Source organism: Drosophila guanche, unplaced genomic scaffold (genome assembly GCF_900245975.1).
Source record: "Drosophila guanche unplaced genomic scaffold, DGUA_6, whole genome shotgun sequence".
Taxonomy (NCBI): Eukaryota; Metazoa; Arthropoda; class Insecta; order Diptera; family Drosophilidae; genus Drosophila; species Drosophila guanche.
In genome coordinates this window covers 18,483,750-18,505,834 of record NW_022995743.1, presented here as the reverse complement: position 1 = coordinate 18,505,834, position 22,085 = coordinate 18,483,750, and the positions used below count along the sequence as shown (strand labels likewise).

Below are 22,085 nucleotides of genomic sequence, written 5' to 3'. Positions count from 1 at the left end.
ATGAACACAGATCAAAACTAAAAGTAATTCTAACTTTATAAACAAAAAATGTATATTTATGTATACCCAATTAAGCCAAGTATTTGATTTACATATGTCAAAAAGGGATGGAGCAAAAATGTATACGCACACTGTATTTAAAAGCAACGCTAGGTGTCGCCATGTAGTTGAACTGTAGATGTCATGTAAAAATTTGAAATTATTGAATTGTTCACTGGAATTTGATTACCTACGACGGCAATTTTATGAACTTCGACGGCAATTTAATAATGTGGCGCCAGTTTTGTCGCCAGTGCCAGTGTTCTGTTTCCACAGGAAAATACACAATTGTTCGATTTCGGGTAGAAAGAATTTGTGGTGCTGCGCGTTGGGACTCACGGACTAGTAATGACATGAGGTCAAGTCCGCGCGGAGACAAAAATTTGAGGTATACAATTTTGGAATTATGAAGCGGTGAAGGAGAATATATGTGTATGTGTGTGTGTGTTGGTGGGGGGGGGGGGGGGGGGGGGGGGGGGGGGGTGGGGGGGTGGTGTGGTGTGGTGATGGATGCCCTTTGCGCGCGCCCCTCTCTTTGGCCGGATTAATTTACCCATAATTAATGCCGTAAATGCAAGAGGAGGTAGATTGATTAAAAGGTGGGAATTTGCCTTCGGTGCCCATAACGGTTATTAAATCCTTGGGAAAACTATCATCCTTGTTTCCCTTCACAATATTTTAAATTTTGATTTCTTTCAAAGTTTTTCTTTCTGAATAATTATACCCGGTACTCGTAAATCTGGGTCGTATCTCGTATATTGGTTTTGTGATCGGCGAAATGTTTCCGACCCTATAAAGTATAAACTCTTGTTTGACGGCTCGTTCTTAGCGACTATAAGAGCTGTAGTCCAAAAAGTTTGTGTAAAGGTTCATTTGATATCACACTAAATAAAATCCGCCCCCACAAGGAATGACGTTCCTCCTCATTAAATCCCATTGAAGAGTACATAGGGTATATTGTATATGTGGGGAAAAAATTTAACACACAGAAGGAAGCGTTTCCGACCCCACAAAGTATATATATTCTTGATCATCAATAGCCGTGTCGATTAGCCAAGTCTGTCTGTCCGTCCTTCCGTCCGTCCGTCTGTCCGTCCGTCCGTCTTGTTGAGCGCCTGGATCTCAGAGACCATAGAAGCTAGAGCCACCAAATTTTGCATCCAGACTTCAGTTTGCTCACACTGTTACAAGTGTATTTAAAAAAAGGGCCCTGCCCCCTTCCGCCACCCCAAAAGGGCGAAAAGCTCCAAAACCTGCAATTTTCAAGATAAAAGAAAACTCCGTAGGGAGTGACCATATCTATCAGATCACCAAATTGGGAAGAACATAATTTGCAGTGGCTAAACACACCCTGTCCAGCAGCTTTTATTTGTTTTTTGCACATTCTCTCATTCACACTCTGCATCTGCAGTGTGCTGCCTCTGCCGTGCCTATGCGGTGTGTGGCTCTATGGAAGGGGGCGAGCTAAAGATGACTAGAGATGAAGAAAATATGTAAAATTAAAAAAAAACCGTTAATGTAAAGATTTAGTACGGAGTACCGGCTATAAAAGTTGTGACGCGTAAGAAGCTTCTCACACGTCCCTTCTCGATTTTTATTGATTTTTATTGTAAATAATCCTTTACCGTTTCTTCTCCTTAATTCAATGATTTTTATATTTTTTATTTTTTTTTTATTGTTTGAGTATATTACGAGTATGTGTATACATTCTACTTTCAATGATCCACCTTTTTAAGATGTCTGTATATATATATTTGTTGTTCTGTTCATATGGGCATTTCCGTTCTGGTGACACATTTCATTCCCATTTCTAATAATTTATTAGTGATTTATAATTATATGAATTATTTAGTGTTAGTCCTTTCATAACTCATATGTTATTAATGCAACATTAACATTTAAACAGAAGTTGCTTGACATGCTTTGTTGACATTTTCGCGGAAATGCCCAAGAAAGTATGTATGTATGTATGTACATGTACATACATACATACATACATACAAGCAAACATGTGTATGTTTCTGTACATTGAGCGGGTGGGATGTTACAAATGCTACAGGACTAGATTCGGTACATCGATATGAATATCTTTTAAATAAATTGTTTTCCGAACGCCGATATCTATTCACTCAATAGTTCAAAATTGTATGTAAATATGAATATACTCTGTACTGGGAGTAGTACATTTTTATCTTACAACTCCACATTTTCTTCTTATAATGAAAACCACGTACAAACAACTATCTAAATTGACAGGTATTCGGTTTTTCTTTCTTTCAGAGCAAATTGCTTTTGATTTTTGATATTACCTATTCAAATTTTGAATATACCTACATATTGTTTGACAGCCATTATGTATTTCAGTATCTACTCGTATGTATATTATTGTTAATAACTCTATTTGCGCTTGTTTTTTGCTTAGATTGTAATCAAATCTCGTGGTTTTGTCACAGGTACACATCCATTTTAACTAACACACATGCAACATCAATGGATTATTCGTATGCAAATACTTGTAAATATATTTCTGTATATATGTAGAAATACAAATGTATGTACATATATGATATATATAAATACATATATGTATATATGATCTTTTTGTTGTGTGTATGACAATAATAGGTTCAAGGTACATATGCACATATGTATGTATGTATGTAGGCTTGGGTCACAGCTAATTCGATAAAAAAACAACAACAACAAAAACCAACCCAAATGACATTAATTTTTATTTAATATTCCTGTTTTCATGACTTACGACTAAAATTTTTATTCGAAAACTATGTTGAGCTTTTTCAATTTATCTATCACGCACTTTTCCGAGTTTTTTTGGGGAAGGCTTTCAATCAAAATAACTCCATGTACATACATATGTATATTGATAGGCACACTTAAGCATATTATGACCTCTTAAATTATACATTAAAATGGCAAAATATTTACCTCTTCGAATTGACACTATTCAAATGGACAAAACGAACATTTCAAAAATATCAATACCGGTATAAAACAAACTTAACACATAATTTATGTTCTAAACTAACTACAGGTATAAACACATGCAAATGTTTGTGTTAAAATGTATCTACATACATACATATGTATAAATATAGTGTATATGTACATTTCTTTGTGTACATTTGTATATATTGTTATATTTATTTTGTATATGTATATAATAATACAAGTGTTTTAATATCTCGTTTATTTGCCGTTAATTTTGGCAACTAATCAATTACATTTCAAACATGAATACACAACAATGGTTATATAAATTCTTAAATTGTGGTAATAGTTCTTGTTTTTTTTTTTTTATTTGTTCTGTTTTATATGATCATTTTGATGTTTGCTTAGTATTTCTAGATCTTACACAAAAAAACATTTGTAACTGAATTTTCGATTCTTGATCATAAACATACATAAAAATGTAGGATCTGATGCAACTTAATTTTTTTTCAGTTAGGTACATTAGTCTCTCATTTGGTTAAGGCTAAGAAAACATGGGGAAAACAAACACATGCATTTCCACAGGTTATGATAAACATACATACATACATACTTAGATATGTATTTACATATGTATATAGGATCACTATATACAAAATAAAAAAATTACCCCTTCTAATCCGTCCCGCTTTCAATCTTTCAAAAATATTTGAAAAAATGTGTGGTATACAACAACAACAAAAAACCATGAAATTCTTGTTTTTATTATATTTGAATATTTGTGCCGATAAAATTGTTTATTAACTTCAAACTTTTTTTCTGCGAATTGATCTCAGGGATCAAATTGGAATCTATATTCCCACTCTCATTTACACACACTTTTTTGTATGCGCTGTGCTATTACTTATAAATATGTATACATATGCATGTTTGTACACGTATGTATGTACATAGCTAAACTACAGGAACAACTTCGCGATGAGCTGGATCTTTTATCTACCTAATGGCTAAGTCTTTCCAAATTCGCATCCACATCCAATCCGATCCATGCTATTATATCATCTGTGGGTATGTACTTAGGAATATAATTCTCATAAATAGGTACTTTTCTCATAGGAAACATGAAAAATGTTCTGCTTTGTCTTTCTCGCTGGAAGTCCCCGTCCATATCCAACCTTCCTCCTGACCTACCTCTGCCTGCCTCTCAAAAGTAAAAGCCAAACTAAATCTTCCTTAAAAATTGTTTGCTTAGCTTTTAACAAACATATGTACATACATATGTACATAAATATATACGTACATATGTATATTTATGTATTTGTAGATATACTTATCAAAATAGTATTAGGTAGGGGTAGCATGTAACAGTTCTTTTTCATTCAAACCGTTTTTTATTTGTATGAGAGAATACGAGATCTCTTCGTCTGCCTATTTAGATGCCTTCGCTTTGCCGTGACTGCTAGTAGTCTTACTGGTAGGTGCTCCTGTCTTACCAGACGTTCCAGCTGATGATGCTGTCTTGGCAGAGGTTCCAGGTGATGTTATAGACTTTCCTTTTACTGTTTTTGTGGGACTGGTCGCCATTGGGTTTATTGGCTTGACTGTCGACTTTGTGGGACTTGAAGCTATTGGCTTTACAGTGCCTGGTTTGGTGGCCTTCACTTTGTTTTTTGCTTTTGTTGCGATGTCTGATGTTGCAGAGCTCCGTTTTGTTTGAAGAGCTGTGGATGATGGTTTGACAGATGTTATTTCCCTTGGGGCGGTTTCCGATCCCTCGGATAGCTTGGCAGTTGCTGGCGTGGCTTTTGCTCCACTTGTTGTAGGCTTTGAACATGATCCCTTGGCTGTTGTGCTTGTGCTTTTGGTAGAAATAGTACCCGCTGTTATGGATTTTGCTACTTGAGGGTTTGGTGCTGCAGTTGCAGTATTCGCTGTGCTTGCTGTTGTTGAAATCTTGGAAATCGACCATCCTTTGACAGTAGTTGGCTTCGCTCTCTCCTTGGCATCACAAAGACCTGTCTGGGTAAATGTGCCCGTTATACAGTCAGCTACTTGCGCCTTCTGTTTGGGAAAATCTGATGCATTCGCAATCACTTTGGCATTGACTGTTGTGGTGCTGGCCATATTAACGTTTGCAGTCGATGAAGGTTTAGTTTTCTGCTTAGCTTCTGTCGGACGTGCAGTTGGTTTCGTTTCAGTGGGATTTATAGTGAGGCCTGATATAGGCTTGTCCTCTGATACCCTAGCATCAGGAATGGTTTTGGACTTAGCTAACTCCGGGATCCCTTCTGAGACTGAAGAAGCAGCCGCCTCTGCTGACGAAGTCATTTTGATGGCATCCACGATAGAGGATATGGCTGCTGCCGGTGACGCCATGGTGGCTGGAGTTACAGCAGCACCGAGTTTTGCAGGTGCCGATACTTTTGTAGGAGATGTAACAGTAGAGGTCCCGGACACTTTGACTGAAGCAAGAGTTCCAAGTGACGGTGGATTTACTTTCTTGAAGTCCTTCTCCCCAACGCCTGCGAATGTGGACATGGTGATGCACTCACGTCCGCTGCTCATGGTGCCAGTTGCCAGAACTTTGGTAGTGCCAACCGAGTTTTTTTCAACAGTTTGGTTGTTCACTGTTTCCTTATCTGTCAAGACGACAGGCTGCTTGCTGGAAGTGGTCTGGGTATGGGTGAGTGCCTGGGTCTGCTTCCTGTGGCTACTGTTCTCAACTATAGCATGTTGAATGCTTCTTTGCCTCGCTGAGGACTTTAGGATGCTTGGTCCTGGCAGCTTGCCAACAGTTGCCAGTGGCAGGGCATCAACGTCCACATCAACGGTCACCACTGTCAACGAGGATGCCTTAACCCGTTCTCAAAGTTGCATGGCCTCGTCGCAGCATCTATTTTGGGTCTTACTGCCACTGCCATTGTCATTAGATTCGGCATCCTCGAATGCTGGCACATCGGAGGAACCATGGATCAGGATCTGTGTATTGGTCACGCCATCGTAGTTCTGGGTCTGATAACGTTCGGCATGTAGGTTAACGCAGGGTCTGCCCGCCGGCCCCCATTCGGCGGTAGGTCTAAGCAGAAACTTGATACGCTCCAGGAAGCTGAGCTGCATGGGCGCCTTCCAGATTTGCTGAAAGCCTACCAGGAACACAATAAGCACTGGCAGCAGTCCGATGATCCATCCGACAGTGTCAGCCCACAAGGGATAGACGTAGTGCCCATACTTGGCCGGCTTGTATTCCACCCAATTGAAGAACAGGATGAACTGCAATGGGAACAAAGCTCAATCAACTTTCGCAGTTCGTGTGCTGATAAAAGCTCACCAGAAGAGTGGCTGGTGTTATGTACCGCCACATGATGCCCCAGAAGATGTTCCACAGCCAAGATCTCTTGCCAATCATGCCCTGGATGTCGTTGAGGAAACGCTGTGATCCGTACACCCAGGAAATAAGAATGCACTCAGAGATAGCAATGAGTAGGACAGACCAATTGGCTGCGTATTTGTCCATTAGTTGTAGCCAATACATCCCGCTCTAAAGACAACAAATAAAATAAATAAATACTTCAAAATGATTAGATCCACATTGAGACTCACATTGGTGGTGAAGCCGAGTCCGCCGATGTACCCAAATATAGCCACCGACAGCACCACCCAGATTTTGGAGTGACGCAGGTTGGGAAACTTATCCAAAATGGCGGTGGTCACGGTTTCCATTAAAGCGAACTGCGAGTCCAGACCCAGGGTCAAAAGCATTACAAAGAAGAGCACCGACCACACAGGGGAAATTGGCAGACGGGTCACGACTTCCGGGTAGACAATGAATGCCAGGCCAGCACCTTGATCTACCACTTTTCCCACATCCACATCCAGCTCATGAGCCAGGAAGCCAATGATTGAGAAAATCACCAGCCCAGCAAAGAACGAGGTAGCAATATTGCAGAAAGCCACGATCATGGAGTCCCTGCCGGAGATTCAACGCTCTTCAATGCTTGATACTTTAGATAAGAAATGGTTCACTTACTTGTAGCAATTGTTGGAGAACTTGTTGTAGGAGGATAGGGTAATCAGGCCACCCCAGGAGGGACTCAGGGCAAAGAATATCTGCACCGCCGCATCACCCCACACCTAAGAACAGAACAAGAAAAAATGAATGACAGGAAAGTCCGGGCTGTGAATCAATATCTACCTGTGCATTGGCTAGCTGCTTCCAGTCGGGTGTCAGATAGAATAGTATGCCAGTACTAGCGCCGGGAAGGGTTACACCCCGCACAAAAAGAATGACCAAAACGACGTAAGGAAAGAGAGCGGTGAAGTACACAACTTTGCCGGAGGACTGCACACCCTTGCACAGGCAGAGAAACACAATAACCCATGCCATGAAGAGACAGGCCGCCAAAGAGGTCTTAATGCTGCCAGTCTCCTCGATTCCGGACGACAGACCTAGCACAAAATTGCTGCAAAATCCAATGAAAATCACTTTAAAATAGGAAAGAAGGGGTTCTGTTGGAGGACCCACTTGAAGTACTCCTCGGCTGGTGGACGCTTCAGAGCATGCAGGGCCAGGGCCGTGATGTTATTTTCGTCGGCCATGGTTGAATTGTAGCAGGTGCGCAGGTAGTAGGTTCCGTTTATGGCCTCGCACTGATCCGCCTGGACATACGAGAAGCAATCTGCAAAAGCCGTCAATAAATTGAAATGGCGGGATATTCATCGCCCCTATCATTCCCTTGCTCCAGAATTATGCATGAAAAGGTCAAAAGCATTTGAATATTTATATAATATTTGTTGCTGGCAGTGGAAAACGGCATAAGGTCAAAGTTAAGGGTATAGCACCGTTTTTGTACCTAGCGGAGGAGTGATCCACCTACTACCAGCGGAAAACTTATGAAGTGGCAAAACCGTTGGGATACGGCCACGAAATTGTGATAGACTCATCAGCTTATCCCATTCATCAAAGCTTGAGTCGATAAAAACCACCGCCAGGTAAATTAACACCTGTCACAGCTCCTCAGCGGCCCCGGATGTTTTCGAAGCTACTTGCAGCGACGCCTCCACTGGTGTGAAGCAGTGCTTCACGGCCGTACCACACTGGTTGGGCGACTTCTCATTATACTCATTTTTAAAATAACAAAATAAGTTGTACATGGTCTAAATAGATGGAAAGGTAAAAAAAAAAAACGAGAAGGGACGAGTGAGACGCTTCTTACGTGTCACAACTTTTATACCCGGCACTCAGTACTACATCTGCACCTTAGCGGTGTTTTGTCAAATTTTAAATTTTTTCTTCATCTGTCATCTACATCTTCAACACTTCTCACACCAACACGCTCCTTTAGCTCGCCCCCCTTCCCTAGACCCACACACTGCAGACTCGCGGCAGAGGCAAAGGCAGCGCCCGCTCACAAAAAACCAAATATATGCTGCGGGACGGGGTGGGTTAAAAGTCGGAAGAGGCAGTGGCAGAGGGAGGGCAGAGACAGAGGCCGAGTGAAGCAGAAGCAGAGTGTGAATGAGAGAATGTGAAAAGAACAACAAGAGCTGCGGGACAGGGTGGGTTTAGCCACTGCAATTTAATTTCTTCATTCTGGCTATAATAATGATCCAATCGGATCCCAATTTGGTGATCTGATAGATATGGTCATTCCCTACGGAATGGCTTTTTATACCCGTTACTAGAAGAGTAAATGGGGTATAATGTATTTGTGGGGAATAACGGTGTTATTTAACGCACAGAAGGATACGTTTCCGACCCCATAAAGTATATATATTCTCGATCAGCATCAATAGACGAGTCGATAAAGCCATGTCTGTCTGTCCGTCTGTCCGTCTTGTTTAGTTTTCTTTTATGTAGGTTTGGGAGGTTTTCGCCCTTTTGCGGGCTAATTTTAGAAATACACTGGTTTCAGTGGAGCATACAGCAGTCTGGAGCCAATCTTTGGTGGCTCTAGCTCTTATAGTCTCTCAGAACTAGCCGACAAACAAGACGGACAGATGGACGGACGGACAGACAGACATGGTTCTATCGACTCGGCTATTGATACTGATCAAGAATATATATACTTTATCCATCGATTTCTAATTTCTCTAGAGAAATGCTATTCCTCAGCCTGAGTAGTATTCGCCATCACTGAGACAGTCCCAAGGTCCCCTGTCCTTTAATAAATCCCAGCTGTTCGTGTGTGTGTGTGTGTACATATGTGAGTTTTTAATGCTTGTGGGCATAAAACATTCAATGGCAATGGCATATGCCATATCGGATTGATGGTTACCCTGCAGTACTCCATCGATGCGTAAGCGGAAACACATCGACGCCAGCGTCATTTACCCATCTGACATAAGCGACGATTTTCCATACAACAAACTGATGTCGTTAACACGGAGATGTCCTAGTAGCTTAAGTGATGACGTGTCACCGAGAGTAAAATGGTTTATAAGTGATAAATTGCACTAAAAATTAATGCCTTAATAAGTGATTTACATTAAAAAGTAATTTTTTTAAGTTCCACAAAACCGAACTCTTTTTTCTCAAGGAACCAAACCGACTTGATCTGATAGATTTCGGTCAGTAATTTTAAAATATTAACTATTTCAGTTTTTATTATATATTTTTTAGGAGACAGCGGTTGGTGTTTTCACAGAAGTTGAGTATCTTAGATCTCGTTTTAGTGAACTTTGTTTATCTGAAAAGCTGATTGATGCAGCTAGAAAGTGGACCCAAACGCTTTGTGGTGTTAGCTTACCGGCTGGGAAATATTGTTTTATAGTTTGCAATTTTAGCTCAGGCGTCTTTCCATAGATTCTGATGAGCATAACCTTAAACGACGTCAAATAAATACAAAAAATACATATTTTTGCATTTCAAAGCATAGGCGTTTCACAAAGTTGATATTACAACAACCATCAGTTCTAAAGGCGTTACAAACGGGCAGTTCCTACCTAGAACAGAACGAGGAAGAACGTGAGACGCTCCGCACGCGTCACAGCTTTTATACTCAGTCAGTATATATGTACATTTATATGTACATATGTAACCTTATTACTGCTTCGAATTTTACATTTTACATTTTTTCTACATCTGTCATCGACATCTACATCACTTCTCACACCAACAACCTCCCCCAAAACCGCACACTGCATGTGCCAGAAAGAATGACAGCAACAAACAAACATAAGCAAAGCTGTTGGAAGGGGTGGGGGCAGCCACTGGACATGAATTTTGTCTTTAATAATAATCCAATCTAATCTCATTCAGGGATCTGATAGGTATAAGACATTTTCTCATTTCGTTGGGTCGGAAGGGGCGGTGCGAAGTTTTAAAACAAAGTCGATTCAGTGTACCACATGAGTCTTCGCCCAATATTTGGGAACAAGCTCTTATAGTCTCTGAGAAACAGGCGTCAAACAAGACGGACGGTGGGACAGACGGCCAGACGGACAGACATATGTACATAAACCTGCCTATTGATGATGATCAATAATATAAATACTTTATAGTATAAAGTTTATAGGGTCCGACCACATATACAATATAATTTACTAACACTTACTCTTTTTACCGGGTATAATAATGAAGCAAGAGACAGAACTGAGCTAAAAACGAGAAGGGACGTGTGAGACGCTTCTTACGCGTCTCAACATTTATACCCGACACTCAGTACTACATCTGTACCTTAGCGGTGTTTTGTCAAATTTTACATTTTTTTTTCATCTGTCATCTACATCTACAACGCTTCTCACACCAACACGCTCCTTTAGCTCTCCCCCCTTCCCTAGACCCACCCACTGCAGACTCGCGGCAGAGGCAGAGGCAGTGGCCGCACACTGCGCGAAGCAGAGTGTGAATGAGAGAATGTGCAATAAACAAATATAAGCTGTGGGACGGGGTGGGTTTAGGCACTGCAAATACATTTCTTCATTGTGGCTATAATAATTATTAAAAACGGATCATTACCCAATCGGACCCAATTTGGTTATCTGATAGATACTTATGGTCATACCCTACGGAATTCTTTTAGTTTTCTTTTATATTCAAAATTTTAGGTTTAGGAGGTTTTCGCCCTTTTGCGGGGGCGGTGCTCATTTTTGAAATACACTTGTAACAGTGTGTCTGGATGAAAAATTTTGTGGCTCTAGCTTTTATGGTCTCTGAGATCCAGGCGCTCAACAAGACGGACGGACTGATCAATATATATATACTTTATGTGGTCGGAAACGTTTCCTTCTGTGCGTTACATACATCCGTTATTCCCCACAAATACAATATACCCTATTTACTCTTCGAGTACCGGGTATAATAAACTTCAAGTTTTGGCGGCTTGCATTTTGCTTAATTTATTACCCAAAAAGGTAACAAAAGTAAGACAGAATCTTATTGCGTATTGCTCCATTGGTTATTGTCTTGAGTGTCCTGGGCTATTAATTAATTGTAGCCACTTTCATCCACTTACCCGCCGCAGTCCCAGCCCAGCTCGAGGGCTTCGTTTAGGTACTCACGTTTCGTGCTCCATTCCGGCTCGCAGTTCTGCCAAGGAAGCGTAGTGCCCAGCGAGGCAAACATATAGAATATGGTCCAAGCAATGATAAGGTTATAATATAGCATAACGATAGCCGATACCAGGATCATGCCAGTGCCCAGGCCTCGAAACAGAGGGCAGAACCGCCTGTATACGGCCACCGGGCCCAAAGCAGCGTATTGTCCAAAGGACAGTTCCATGAACATTAGCGGCAGCCCTGCAATCACCAGCATTATGGTGAATGGAATCAGAAAAGCACCTGAAGAGGAAACAGCAGTTATAAATAAGTACGATCCAGAAATTAATTCGGGCTTCGGCTGGCCGATGCTTTAAATTAAGAATTTAAATGTTCACGCAAAAATATTCAATTGCAAGGAGCAATGCGAATTCTAACTTAAGACACATTAGATGTGTCTTGCACATAAGATGGACTATTAACTTATGCTGATTGAAATGGAAAACAATAGTAATTAACCCAAAGATGATAATACATAACTCTAATTATAGTAATAAGTATTCCCTGAAAATAGGTGGGAGCAAAAGCAAAATTGTATACATTCATACTCGTGCATATGTATGTATGCCAGCATAACTGACACTTACCTCCGCCATTGTTGTAGCACAGGTATGGAAAGCGCCACACATTTCCCAAGCCCACGGAGTACCCCAGCAGCGAGAGCAGAAAGTCGAAGCGACCGCTCCAGTTGCCCCGCTCAGGCTCAGACTCCGCATCGGAAGCCTCCACGAGCGCGGAATCGAGTGTAACCAGAGCAGTGCCAGAGGCGCAGCCAGCAATGCTTAGGGCTGTGGGGGTGGTGCTCATTTGCGTTGTTGCCTTGGATGCCTTTGCTGTTGACACGACGTCCTTGGCCAAGGCCGATGCATTAGAAGGACAGACAACCCGGGACAGAGCTCCTACCGCTGGCACCATTGCTGGTGCGGTTCCTCTGCCGCCCCCTCCGATAACCACTTCTGCAGCGCCCTTCTTGCACAATGCCCTGGATCCCGGCATGTCGATGGTGGTAAAGCGGTCTTCGTTTTGCTGGAATGCACGGAACCAAAATAATAATATTTTGGTGGATCAGTCTGTGGAATAACCTACAACTGTTTGGCCCAATGCCCGTTTTCACAGTTCATCTTGTGCAGAGAAACTAAAACATTTCAAATTTTTATACCCGGTACTCGAAGATTAAATAGGGGGTATTGTACTTGTGGTAGAAAAATGTAACAAACATGTAATTCTGTCCGTCCGTCTTGTTTGACGTCTCGTTCTCAGAGACCATAAGAGCTAGGTCACTAAATTTTGTGTGAAGAATAATGTAAAATCCCACTGAATCAAGTTAGTTTAGAAAATTCGCAAAGCCCCCTTCCACCACCACAAAGGTCGAAAATCTGCAGTATCCACAATTTTGAAGATAAAAGAAAACTAAAAATACAACTTCGTACGAAATGGCTTTATCTATGAGATCACCGAATTGGGATAAGATTGCATCATTATTATAGCCAGAGTGCAGAAATAAATTTGCAGGGGCTACCCCCACCCCGTCCAGCAGCTTTTCTTGTGCTTGTTTTTTGTTTGCTTATTCTTGCTCGCTCGCACCCTCTATTATAACCTCTATACCCTATATTACATCTGGTTGTAATGAACTTTGTCATTCTAAAAAGTTGATAAATGCAGCTTAGTTTTTAAAGTCAACATTTCTTACAAAATAGGGCACAAATATCATATTTTTTTCATTTGAAAGCTTAATATTTTCGAGACGGTAAGCTAAAACCACAGTGTTTTTGGGGATACATTATAGATGCATTCATCAGATTTCTAGAGTGGCTACGTACATTACAACCAGATGTAAGATACCTAAGTTATGTAAAAAAAGAAGCCCTACACACTTTAATAAATTGTTAAACAATACCAGATTTTAAAAATTCTTAAAAAAAACGTTCTGGCATAGATAAACAAACAATTATCATCCAACCATTTCTCAGCCCCATATCTTTCAGAAAAAGTAAATTTGGTTCGAAGCGGAAAAATCCAGTCGGGTAGTATTGTTAATTATGCAATTATAGTTGCAGCAAGCAAACTGTACACTTACCTCCCACAGATTCACATCCAGCGTAGTACTCGACTCTTTGTTAGACTTAGGTCCTTTCATTTTAGCGTTACTATTTGATCTCTTGTCCATGGGTCACTGCTGTCCTCTTCGTGTGGTCTTGATTCGTTCTCCTAATAGTCCGAAGTGATTTTTGTCTCTTCCTTCCCTTTTGCGGCTAGCAGTTCTATGTGATTTAAGTGATTTTCATCATTAATTATAGCTTCGCGGCAAACAAATGCCTCCGTCCTAGCCTAGCATCCGGACTAGCTTTTCATGCTAGTTTTTGCAGTAGAGCTGTGAGAGTAGAAAACAAAGTAAACGTATTTAGTGAATATTTTATTGGTGAAATTTTCACTAGTAGCTTATAAAGTAATCTGCATTAAATGGAGTGAATATTAGGTAAAATAAAATTGTTAACAGTCCAGTTTTTTTTTAAAGGTAAAATTTCTATTCAATTCGAGTCAGTCCAGTCCAGTCGACCAATGTTAGCTCATCCGACACTCCATAGATTTTAATGAGCAGTACCTTAAAAAATGGATAAAAAAATAGAAGACATAGGATATAATTCTGAACTTATCATGAGGTCAAAGCATAATATTTTCCAGACGGTAAGCTAAACCCACAAAGTTGTTGGGTAAACTTTATAGATAAGCACTTTAGAACGACCAAATTCATTCAATTGCAACTGTGGAAAATATATGCGCTATCTCTAAACGAAAAGGGACGTGTGCTCAGTACTACATCTGCACCTTAGCGGTGTTCTGTCAAATTTTAAACACTTCTCACACCAACACGCTCCTTTAGCTCGCCCCCCTTCCCTAGACCCACACTCTGCAGACTCGCGGCAGAGGTAGAGGCAGCGCCCGCTCACAAAAAACCAAATATATGCTGCGGGACGGGGTGGGTTAAAAGTCGGAAGAGGCAGTGGCAGAGGGAGGGCAGAGACAGAGGCCGAGTGAAGCAGAAGCAGAGTGTGAATGAGAGAATGTGAAAAGAACAACAAAAGCTGCGGGACAGGGTGGGTTTAGCCAATGGAAATGAATTTCTCCATTGTGGCTATAATAATGATCCAATCGGATCCCAATTTGGAGATCTGATAGATATGGCCATTCTCTACGGAATTGGCGTTTTTAGTTTTCTTTTATCTTCAAAACTGTAGATTTGGGAGGTTTTCGCCCTTTTGAGGGGGCGGAAGGGGGCGTGGCTCATTTTGGAAATACACGGGTTTCAGTGTGAGCATACAGCAGTCTGGAGCCAAAGTTTTGTGGCTCTAGCTCTTATAGTCTCTGAGAACTAGCCGACAAACAAGACGGACAGACGGACGGACGGACAGACGGACAGACAAACATGGCTCAATCGACTCGGCTTTTGATGCTGATCAAGAATATATATACTTTATGGGGTCGGAAAAGTTTTCTTCTGTGCGTTACATACAACCGTTATTCACACAAATACAATATACCCTATTTACTCTTCTTCGAGTACCGGGTATAAAAAGTAAAATTTTGTCGGGTGAAATTTTGTTATTAGTGTGCAGCGAAATGATTACGTTTGACCAAGAGTTGCACAACTTATTCTCTTTAAATGTGAGTGAAGAGGAAAAAATTCACGATTAGTTTCACACTCGCTTGTTAGTGTTTGGTCATTTCGAGTGTGAAAATTTTTTGGCACTTCCGCCATGGCTAATTTGCACCGATTACAGTCCACCAGAATGTTGGTGGAGGGGTTGGCATCAAATAACCTTGAAATTGTTCAACCAAACGAGCTGCATTTAACGCCTTTTTCATTTTCATTCATTTTCATCATCGTCACTATTGTTGAAGCAAAAGTCTCGGCAATTATTTAGGGGCAAGCACTTGAACTTGATCCATACGAAGGTTGCCCACAAACAACAAAAAAGGAGAAGGAGGGACATGCCACTATCCTGTGTTGGACAGAATTGGGTATTTTTCTGTGGTGTAGAGGTTGGCCAGCATTTGTACTCATTCAGGCCTGGGCACGTAAAGCAAACTGTAAGCTTTTTCCAATTTGCTGTTGGAACTGCATCTGCAATCAGCAGAAAAACGACAATTGAGCAATCAGGGGATGCTATTTGCTCGGGTAAATCTTTTGAAAGGGTGTTGAATTTCCATATTTTTTGACAACAAAGTCTGCTCTGGATACGGCAGTACTTTCATGCTGCTGGCATACCTGTTGTCAACTAACGATATTGATTATTTACTCGTCCAAGAGCAGCCTGAACATTGCACTACACAGGAAATACATATGTTTGTACTCATGCATTCGTATGTGTATACATAGTATATCTATGTCTGTATAAGTATGTATCTATGTATGAATGTAGTTGTAATTAAAAGAAGCTGTTGTTCAGCTGACCTCTCTCCACAATGCAATTCATCTATCCTACTACACGCGATAGCCGAGGAGTACCTATTTTCACCTCGTTAAATATTCATATTCTATTCCATCTATCGTCCTTGTCATTTTCTAGGTAATACCACATTCAGAACTAAATCACAATGAAATCTCGCCATTGTGTGGCATTTCAAATATGAGAGGATTTGTGCCGTCTAACCATTCATATATACATACATCAATACATACATACATAGATATGTTGGCATGTTTGTACATTAATTTAATATTCATTTTCGATTTAGCAGATCGAATAAAAAGAGAGCAAAGCAAACTTAGTGGAATTGGAATTTCTGTGGAGCTTCGGCTCTGATATTTTAAGAATTAAAATTTTAAAGATTTCTTATTAACGTTAATATTCCCATAGCTGGGGATATGATAAACCTGAACCTTGAGGACAAAAAAGAACATTTGAATAAAAATCGGAAAATCCTGAGAAATATGTAGAGGAAAACAAGAAAATACTCATAGTAAGGGGTACAAAGAGTGGAAGGGTGGTTGACAGCACCAAAGTAAAATAATGTCTGGGTAAAGCTGTTTTGAATTCACTTTTCCATTTTTTCGGTTTTCACTCATCCCTGAGTCTGTCTTTCCTCAGAAATTGTGTGTCCTTTATAATGTGGAGTATATGTTTTCACTTAAAATTTGCAATTTAAATGTAATTTCTCAACGCCTGTGGGCAAACTTTTTATTTGGTTTATGACAAATGCGCCAGGATCCGAAACGTAGATTTAATGTTTTCAGAAAACTTGAAAGGCGGCTATGAACGCATTGTACACATGTATGTGTGTATGTGTGTACGTACATATGTATGTATTTACAGCTGTGTTCAATGAAATAGTAGGGCAGAACCTCACCACTTTCAAAACTATATTTGCGATGTTTCAGTTCATCCAAATTAAAAAAATAGTACCTCTTTAGAAAGCATAATTTAAACATTAGAACCCAGAAGTTATCCTGGAACATTTGCATTCCATGTTCTTGTTTTTTATAATTTTTGACACATCCCTATAAAATCTGCTGTTCAATGAAATAGTAGTGATCATTTCGAAAATCGAAAAAAACCTCGAAACTTAAATTAAAACTTTTATTTCATGTACTAAATGTTAGTTGAGGTTTATTATTAATTTATTTGAACTTTTTTGATTCAATTACTTTCTTACTCCCGACTGGCTTGGAACGAAAGCTCATACACTTTTTTCGGAGAATAATATCGAAAGAAGATATATAGATGAAAAAGGAAACTGACATACATTATTTATATGTATGTTTATATGTACAAATGTATATATGTATAAACGTAAATAATAGATGAAAGGGCTCTGTGTCTTTACCACATAAACATTTTTTGCAAAACTTTTGTAATTCGTGTTTACAGCTACTAGCACGAGGCGAAACTAGATACCATCGAATTTTGAATAGAAAGGGTGCTTGGGGGCGCAAACGTTCTTTGGCGTTGCCAGATCATGTCACTTGGCGACGATATCTATTTACTATCCCAGGTTGCCTCTGCTGCTATTTCAATTTATTTTTGAGCGTGAAAGTGTCCGATGCCCATTCAATAGTTATGAAAATGGTTAATTCGAAAAGGCATTTAAGACGTTGTGAGTCTAAACTAGTCCTAACTTTTATACCTGTACGCAGTCAGAAGATATGTAAGGATTGATTTTATGATTTTTTAAATTATACAAGTTACATTTTACATTTTTTGCCACAGCTGTCATCTGCATACATCTATATCACTTCTCACACCAACACGCCCTTTTATCTCAACTTGGCTATTGATACTGATAGAGAATATACATACGTATGTACATATGTATACTTTATGGGGTCGAAAACGTTTTTTTATGACTTTTATCCGTTTACTTTTCGAGTACCGCGGATAAAAATCCGTCTTGATTCTTTGGAAAGGTATTTCTTAAATTTTTTTTCTGTAAGCTTTAACTGTACATTTTAATTGATCTTTCAATTTGAACAGCGATTGTTCAGAGAGAGTAATGAGGTAAATTTTGAGTAAGCTTTTGACTAAAAAAATTAACAGTTGTTTTGGGATGTGGGCTGCGACTGGCCTACCAAGACAATGGAATGGATTAGCGAGTCGAAAGGTCAATTAGTAGATCTTGATCAGCACAAGGTCAAGGAGTCGAAGAAGAATCCAAAGAGGGTGCATCTGGTGCCCTTCGCCCTGTGTGCACGACTGTGTCAAAGCAAGTGACAACTATACGGATACATTATTCGGGAGTCCCGAAAGGATTGCTGATAATTTGGTTTGCTAATTTCCCTTTGCTTTTACCTCCTTGAAAGACTTTGTCTGTGACAATGACACAGATTCTACCGCACCCATCACGTATTTGCATTTTCAGTTGCAAAACTTTATTGTCAAATGCCATCCATGCAACGACACCAACAGTGGCAAAAGTCTGGACTCAAGCGTCCCGTTGGAGCAGCAGTTTCCGACCCCATAAAGTATATATATTCTTGATCAGCATCAATAGTCGAATCTTTATAGCCATGTCTGTACGTCGTCTGTACGTCTGTCCGTCTGTACGTCTGTAGCCGTCTGTACGTCTTGTTTGTCGGCTAGTTCTCAGAGACTATATGAGCTAGAGCCACCGAACTTTGCCTCCAGACTGCTGTCTTCTCACACTTAAACCAGTTTATTTAAAAAATTAGTCCCGCCCTCTTCCGCCTCCACAAAGAGAAAAAATCTCGCACATTCCGTAGGGAAGAACTATATCTATCAGATCAACGAATTGGGATCCGATTGGATTATTATAGCCAGATTGAGGAAATTTATATTGCAGAGGATGAACCCACCCCGTCCAGCAGCTTTTTTTGTTTTTTGTACGTTCTCTCTCACTCTGCTTCGTGTAGTGTGCTGATCTATCGGAAGGGGGGCAATCTTAAAGAGCGTGTTGGCGTGAGAAGTGATGAAAGAAAGCAAGGGTTGCACCGTACCTTAACCGAAATGCGGTGAGTTATAATAAAAATGATTATGAAATAGTATTCAAACTGATCTGATATCCTTTTTATATATGTAGTTAATTTAATAGTTATATGCCTTTATTTTATTTTTCAGATAACATACAAGGGATTGAAGTACCATGGCCAAAATAATGGAGATGCACAAGGACAATTTATACACGCGGTAAGCTGTTCGGGTTACATTTACTCTTTCTTGGTGGAAAAAGATGCTTGAACGAACGCTTCTTTAGGTTAGTCTGTTCTACATAGTCGGCAGGGAACGCTTCTTTTTCGCAACCACTTCCACAAGGTCCGACTTGGTGCTTCTTCTCATACGAACGCAAAAAACGGCCGGGGTGAATGTATGCGTACCCAGCACTGATCTACATACATATATATATGTGCGGGATTATTGACTTGTAGAATCTGATTTGATTTTCAAATGTGTGTTGCATAAACACTCTTCTAACTTCTGCTCCCTTGGCGCTTTTTACTCTCCCTCGAACGAGAAACGAAACAACTTATAAATGCCAATGGAATGTCAATAACTAATTCAATCGTGCTTATGAAGAAATTAAAGTTCGCACTGACACAGATACGAGCACAGACATGTTGGCAGTTTCAATTTCATGAAAATGTACGGACATGGGACGAAGCAGACAGAGGAATTCAGAGGAATGCAGCTAGAGAGAGGTGAACAGGTCCACACCGCAAAGGTCAAAGTTCTTCACATTACTGCAAAACCCTGCTTTTGCTTTCCTTTTCCATCATCGTTCACTCTCTCTTTTTCTACAACTTTGTAGGTTCTTTCACATCTGAAAACAATTGCACTTTTAATACTTAAGGTAATGTGCAAGCACATAAGCACAAGACTCGGACACGGACAGGGACGTACCAATGACAGAACGAACGCTTTTGAGAAAAGGACACTACGCACTTTCATGTGGAACAGGAAGGAAACCATGCGCACGGTCCTGCACGGCCCACAGGAAGAGAACAAACGCCAGTAGAAGAGCAGAGGAAGCGCCCAGATTCCAAGGGTAAGGATGCTAAGGTAACAACAACAAAGAAACAATAACTATAACAAAGGCCACGACAACTACAACAATGTACATATAGAAAAACCCGACCTAGACATATGTATGTACTACATACCAATAGCAATGAGTAAAAACAAAAAAGGGAACAATAAAAGGAAAGCTAGATAGCACAAGAGAGAAAGTTAGAAAAAGACAGTAAAAAACAACCAAGGTTCAACAAGAAAAAGCCAGGACCCCAAGGGGGAATGAGAGGGTGGAATTAATTTTGCGTTTATTCAGGCCGGAATGAAGGGCTTGGGGCTAAGCATTGTGGTGGATGTCACTGGGGGAGGGCAATGCATTCCCGATAGCGGGAAGGAGAGACAACTTGTGCCAAACGTTATCACAGCCAGAACTATCCATTCCGACACAGGAAACGATAATATAAATTAAAGGTAATTTAAACAGGAGTAAAAAGCGATCTTCGAATTATTTTTCATGCATGCCAGAATCAGGCCAGTGCATGTAGTAGATAATAAAACTGAATCCTCAAATAATTGGCATGGCAATAACATTAGCTGGGAATAAAGAGTAAATTAAGGGTGGCCAGAATGGGCGGAATGCGCCATTTTATTAGATTTGGCAACGTCCTCCCAAGACCGAAGACCGTGCACTGACGATCGTAGCTCGAAATGTACCTGTCATTACGCTCGCCACGCTTTGGTTGTTGATTGTTTCAAATATTTTCTGGGTTCAGCATTGCCAACGCATTGGTACAAAAGGGCCGAAGGACACACGCACCAGAACAGCTATGGCACACTCACACAGTTATACGAATACGAGTTCGAGTATATAAAACCTTGCGTTAAACGCTACTTACAAAATTAAACGTTCCGCCCGTTGCTGTGGAATATTCGCTTCAAGCTCGAACGCCCTTTGTTGCACCGCTGTTGCCGTTCGTGTTATTCTTTTTGCAAGAATTAGTTTTTCGTTTCTCGAAATTATATAGCCACAGGGAAACGTCAAATTAGGCGGACCATTCGAAAGCAACTCAAATCGAGGCGGAAGCAGCAACACCAGGACTGCAAAAGCAAGAGAGCAGAGAGAGAGAGAGCTTTTCTGCGTCCCAAAAAAAGCTCGCTCTCATAGCCATACAAGTTTATTGATGCTTTTGATTTTAAATTTGATTTACTGCGAACGGGATTCTGAACGGGGGAAGGGGTGGATGTAGGCTGGGCTGCTATCTGCTAGCAGGCGAGGGCAATGCAGCGATAAGCTCTCAATTCTCTTTCCTTGAATTGGTCCTTGAATAATAATTCACTTAATTATGAATGTGTGGGCGTGGGTGAGTCCGTGCGCGTGGCACGTTGCAATGCCTGTCTCTTGCTGTCTCCTTTTGTTGGGGTAGTTGAAACCCTGAACCGTTGCAGGCAACTCGCTCCTGCGCAAAACTGCGTTTTTGGGTAAGATAGGGTAAAACTAGTAGGCTCAAACGCTCCCAAACGGAAACGGATTCCGTACTGTTAACAGTAGAAACATAATGGCGAACTGTTCTCAAATCATCTGATTGCAACTAAAGCTTAATCCGGGAGAAGATGACTTTACTGGAACTTTACTGAACTTTATGAAAGGTAATCAGATGATAATCAAGTGTTTTTTTTTTGGAGTGGGATGAAAACTCTACTGTATAAACCAGCAATATTAAAAGTACAAATGTATGTACATATAACATATGTGTATTTCAAAGTATTCATGTTTTTTTCTATCTCTGAGCTAAAGCCTCGCTTAACAACAAACGAGAAAAACGGCCAACACCATAACTGTTTGAAGGCCCCGAAAGAGTTGGCGACCTTAAAACATACATACGCAGGAACACACTCGCTACGTCGACGAAAGCTCCCTCGACCTAGACACTGAAAACGCGTTGCCTGCGGGAGAGTCGTGAGAGAGTGCCGAGCGCTCGCAGTCGCATTCACTCGAGGTTTTTGTGCATGCGTTCCAGCTTAGCGAAAATTAGAAACAGCGGAAAGGAGAAGCAATGCCAGCAACAATGGCGTTTGCAGAAATTTTTGGAAATATTTAGA

At 40.5% G+C, this 22,085-nt stretch overlaps 1 protein-coding gene across 1 annotated transcript; it reads right to left on the bottom strand.

Moving 5' to 3' along the window:
* Positions 1–4,307: 4,307 nt before the first annotated feature.
* Positions 4,308–21,058, bottom strand: LOC117589432. The gene is given in 11 exon segments (XM_034281372.1): positions 4,308–5,868; positions 5,944–6,258; positions 6,317–6,526; positions 6,589–6,955; positions 7,016–7,119; positions 7,181–7,448; positions 7,511–7,664; positions 11,488–11,766; positions 12,111–12,549; positions 13,601–13,894; positions 20,882–21,058. Coding segments are annotated over 10 exon segments (3,678 nt in total). The 5' UTR covers positions 13,691–13,894; positions 20,882–21,058; the 3' UTR covers positions 4,308–4,416.
* Between the last annotated feature and the right edge of the window lie 1,027 nt (positions 21,059–22,085).